The 1,526-nt window shown below is 45.2% G+C and overlaps 1 protein-coding gene across 1 annotated transcript in view; it reads right to left on the bottom strand.

The window, feature by feature from the left end:
• The window catches only part of LOC147606612 (uncharacterized), a 1,923-nt gene extending 849 nt beyond the window's left edge, over positions 1–1,074 (bottom strand). Inside the window, exon 1 of the mRNA XM_086792151.1 lies at positions 5–1,074. Within this exon, the coding sequence (XP_086648277.1) occupies positions 5–597 (593 nt within the window). The 5' untranslated portion in view covers positions 598–1,074. The remainder of the gene's footprint in view (positions 1–4) is intronic.
• Between the last annotated feature and the right edge of the window lie 452 nt (positions 1,075–1,526).

The raw sequence follows: 1,526 nt of genomic DNA, 5'->3' as shown, positions 1-1,526 counted from the left end.
TTACGGTAGAGCGTGGCTGCAAGCCTCCAAGCCCGGCTGTGGTGGACTGGCTGCGATTGCAGAGGAGGATGCTTCAAAGTAGGGAGATGTTTGCATGTACAAGCTCTCCGTCCTCGGAGTACTTGCTAGGGTGCCGGAATGAGTCGTCGGGGTACCGTCGAAGCTACAGGAACCATTTCCCGGCGACATTGATGTGCAGGTGGATGTGGATGAATTTAGGAGCTCATTGCTGTGAGAAGGCTCGTCAAAGGGATACAATTGAGCTTTATCCAGCCAGTTATCCCACATGTTAAGTGATGCCATCATTTCTTCATCATGGGGAAATGGGGTGGTATCATCAACTGAAGGATGCCCATTATCATCCCATACGTAGTCTGGCATGATTACTGACTCTTCACTAGCCATAATGTCATCAAAATTGCTGCAGTCCATAGCAATGTCCTCAAAATTGATGGACTGGCCGTCATCAGAGCAAAGGGCTGGGAGTGTGGAGGAATGCTCTTCAAATGAGAAGCAGCTGCTACTAGTAGAAGGAGAGGCCAGGCCAGGCAAATATGAAGCGGTAGGGTGAATCAGGCAGCAAGAGCACTGCATCATCTTACTTTAGGAAAAGATTAAGAGCCAGAGAGAGGGGTAAGGGACGAGAATAGGTTAACAGAAGCGCTTCAAAGCTGCACTTGTGTGTGCAAATGCAAGGGAGCTGATGTGAGGAGGCAGCTGCTGCTGGTGGTGGTGTGCGGGCGTATAAATTTCATCTGTTTCGGATCGTGGGGGGGAAATCTCGCTATGGGTTCTTGGGGCTTGCGCGGAAGGCGCAGCGTTTTCAAGCTCCCGGACAAAATTGAGGTTACCCGCCGACACACGGAACCAGGATATCACCATCCTTGCAACACATCCTCTACAGAACTCTCGTTGAAAATTGCTCCCCTTTCCATTCATTGCCTAAGCTTTTCACAAGTACAAACCTCTCCGAACATGCAAATTTCATTCGATTAGAACAATTCCCTTGACAAGAGAGTGCATACTGGCCATGAAGACAAAGACTGAGGATGTCTCAGATACTCTCATATTCTCTATTCTTTGGTGAGTCCCTATTTATTTAGCTCAGAACATGGATTCAGTTTTTCATAACATGCACTAACAAGACCTTATTTTACCAGCATGTACAAAGCAACATTGAAAGAGGAAGTGCAGCATGAAGTTCATATACTAGATTCTTGCTTATCTTTTGCATTAAGAAATCACACGGAGTCAACTGTGAGACTCTTTGAGTGGTTCTCACATTGCAACTTCAGCCTAATCATTGTCATCCTCTTCCCTTATCACTCAGAGCAAGTGAGTAAGAAACAGTATCTTAAAGAGTCTATTATTTCTAGTTGTGACTTATAATGACCTATGATTCTTGTTTTGCAGCAACCATTTGAGCTTGGTTGTTGTTGACCTTTCCCAGAAACAATGTCTTGGTTTCAACTCCCTGAAAGGAACTCATTTAGAGTTTAATTAGTATGTGTTTTTGAATATAGCCA

This window comes from Cibotium barometz, chromosome 57 (assembly GCF_041138505.1).
Source record: "Cibotium barometz isolate CiBa-2024 chromosome 57, ASM4113850v1, whole genome shotgun sequence".
Lineage (NCBI taxonomy): Eukaryota > Viridiplantae > Streptophyta > Polypodiopsida > Cyatheales > Cibotiaceae > Cibotium > Cibotium barometz.
The sequence above is the reverse complement of the archived record's forward strand: the minus strand, read 5'-3'. Positions and strand labels throughout refer to the sequence as shown.